This window comes from Laccaria bicolor, genomic scaffold (genome assembly GCF_000143565.1).
Source record: "Laccaria bicolor S238N-H82 LACBIscaffold_103 genomic scaffold, whole genome shotgun sequence".
In the NCBI taxonomy this organism is placed as follows: domain Eukaryota; kingdom Fungi; phylum Basidiomycota; class Agaricomycetes; order Agaricales; family Hydnangiaceae; genus Laccaria; species Laccaria bicolor.
Window position 1 is genome coordinate 53,096 of NW_001889974.1, and position 1,186 is coordinate 54,281.

The window sequence follows — 1,186 nt, forward strand, 5'->3', positions numbered from 1 at the left end:
ATTCCTGATTCCACATTTCAAGGCCGCTGCCTGCCTGAATTGAAGAGGCTCTCCTTCTCTGGAGTTCATGCCTGGCCTCTTGCTTGCTTTACTCAACTCACACATCTATCGTTGGCTGATCAGCGATATATGGAACTGCGGTGGACAATGGGTGAATTTATCGAAGCCCTAAACGGTTGTCCGGGCCTCGTTGAGCTCCATCTCTTGATGGCGGGACCGTTGTCGTCAACTGATAAAGCCGGCACCCGCTCCCAGGGAGTTTTGTTGAACCACCTGAGCCAGATCAATTTCAGAGAGATTACCTGTGCAGACAATCCAGGAGATTTGCTATTCCACCTCAAATATCCCAGCTCCACTTTGGTTATACTTCAGCCCGAAGAGCCCTTCACCACTCCACTTTTCAAGTCAATGTTTACACCTCCTCTTCTTCCTCCCTTCCTTTCACATGCTCAATCTATGGAGATTATGCATGGAGAGATGGAAGCGCTCATGGTATGCGAAGACACGGTTTGTCTCCTGGTTTCCGACGCTGAAGATGGTTTATTTCCATTCTCTGATCTCCTTCACTTGTTCCTCAACGTGGTTATGCTAACCCTCCACTTCCCCGTTGTTATCGAGGAACCCTCTTGGTTGGAGGTACTGGAAACCGTACCAGCTCTCAACTTGCTCAGAATGGAGGGCCCTGGAAAAGAAACCATTCTTTGTTTGATGGATGTGCTCAGCTTGGAGGGTGGCCGTGGTCCTCTGTGCAATTCGCTGGAAGCGGTTTTAGTCTATTCACCGCAGGCAACAAACCTTGAAGGAGTGGCTAGCCGAGTCATCGTTCACGAGCGGCCGATGCCCTGCGTTCCGTGCCAATTCATTTTCCACCAGCAGGTCATGCCTGTCAGAGCCCCCAACCAAATGACCTCCCTACTTTGAGTAGCTAGCAGCATATATACACGTTTCATTCTAGCATCGAATCAAAGTCACAATAGTACTTGACTCTGCTGAGTCTGCTCATGAGTCATGTGGACGATCATGCAGTGTCACGTGAGAACTGTGACCGTCACCCTACAGAAGCGCGTCAAAATTTTTGCAAAATTTCAACAGCCATTGCCTCACCATATTCCCCGAAGACATGGTCCATTAAGCCCACCCTTTCGAATTTGCGCGACCGGTTATGCGGAATGGACGCGCCTGAAAA

At 49.6% G+C, this 1,186-nt stretch overlaps 1 protein-coding gene across 1 annotated transcript; it reads right to left on the reverse strand.

Annotated features, from left to right (window-relative positions):
* Nucleotides 1-449: 449 nt before the first annotated feature.
* LACBIDRAFT_296130 (uncharacterized protein) lies at nt 450-845 on the reverse strand. Its single transcript, XM_001890497.1, has 2 exons — nt 796-845; nt 450-744 (listed from the first exon to the last, which is right to left on the reverse strand). The coding sequence occupies exons 1-2, from the start codon at nt 819-821 to the stop codon at nt 564-566; spliced, it is 207 nt and encodes a 68-aa protein (XP_001890532.1). The 5' UTR covers nt 822-845; the 3' UTR covers nt 450-563.
* Nucleotides 846-1,186: the final 341 nt, after the last annotated feature.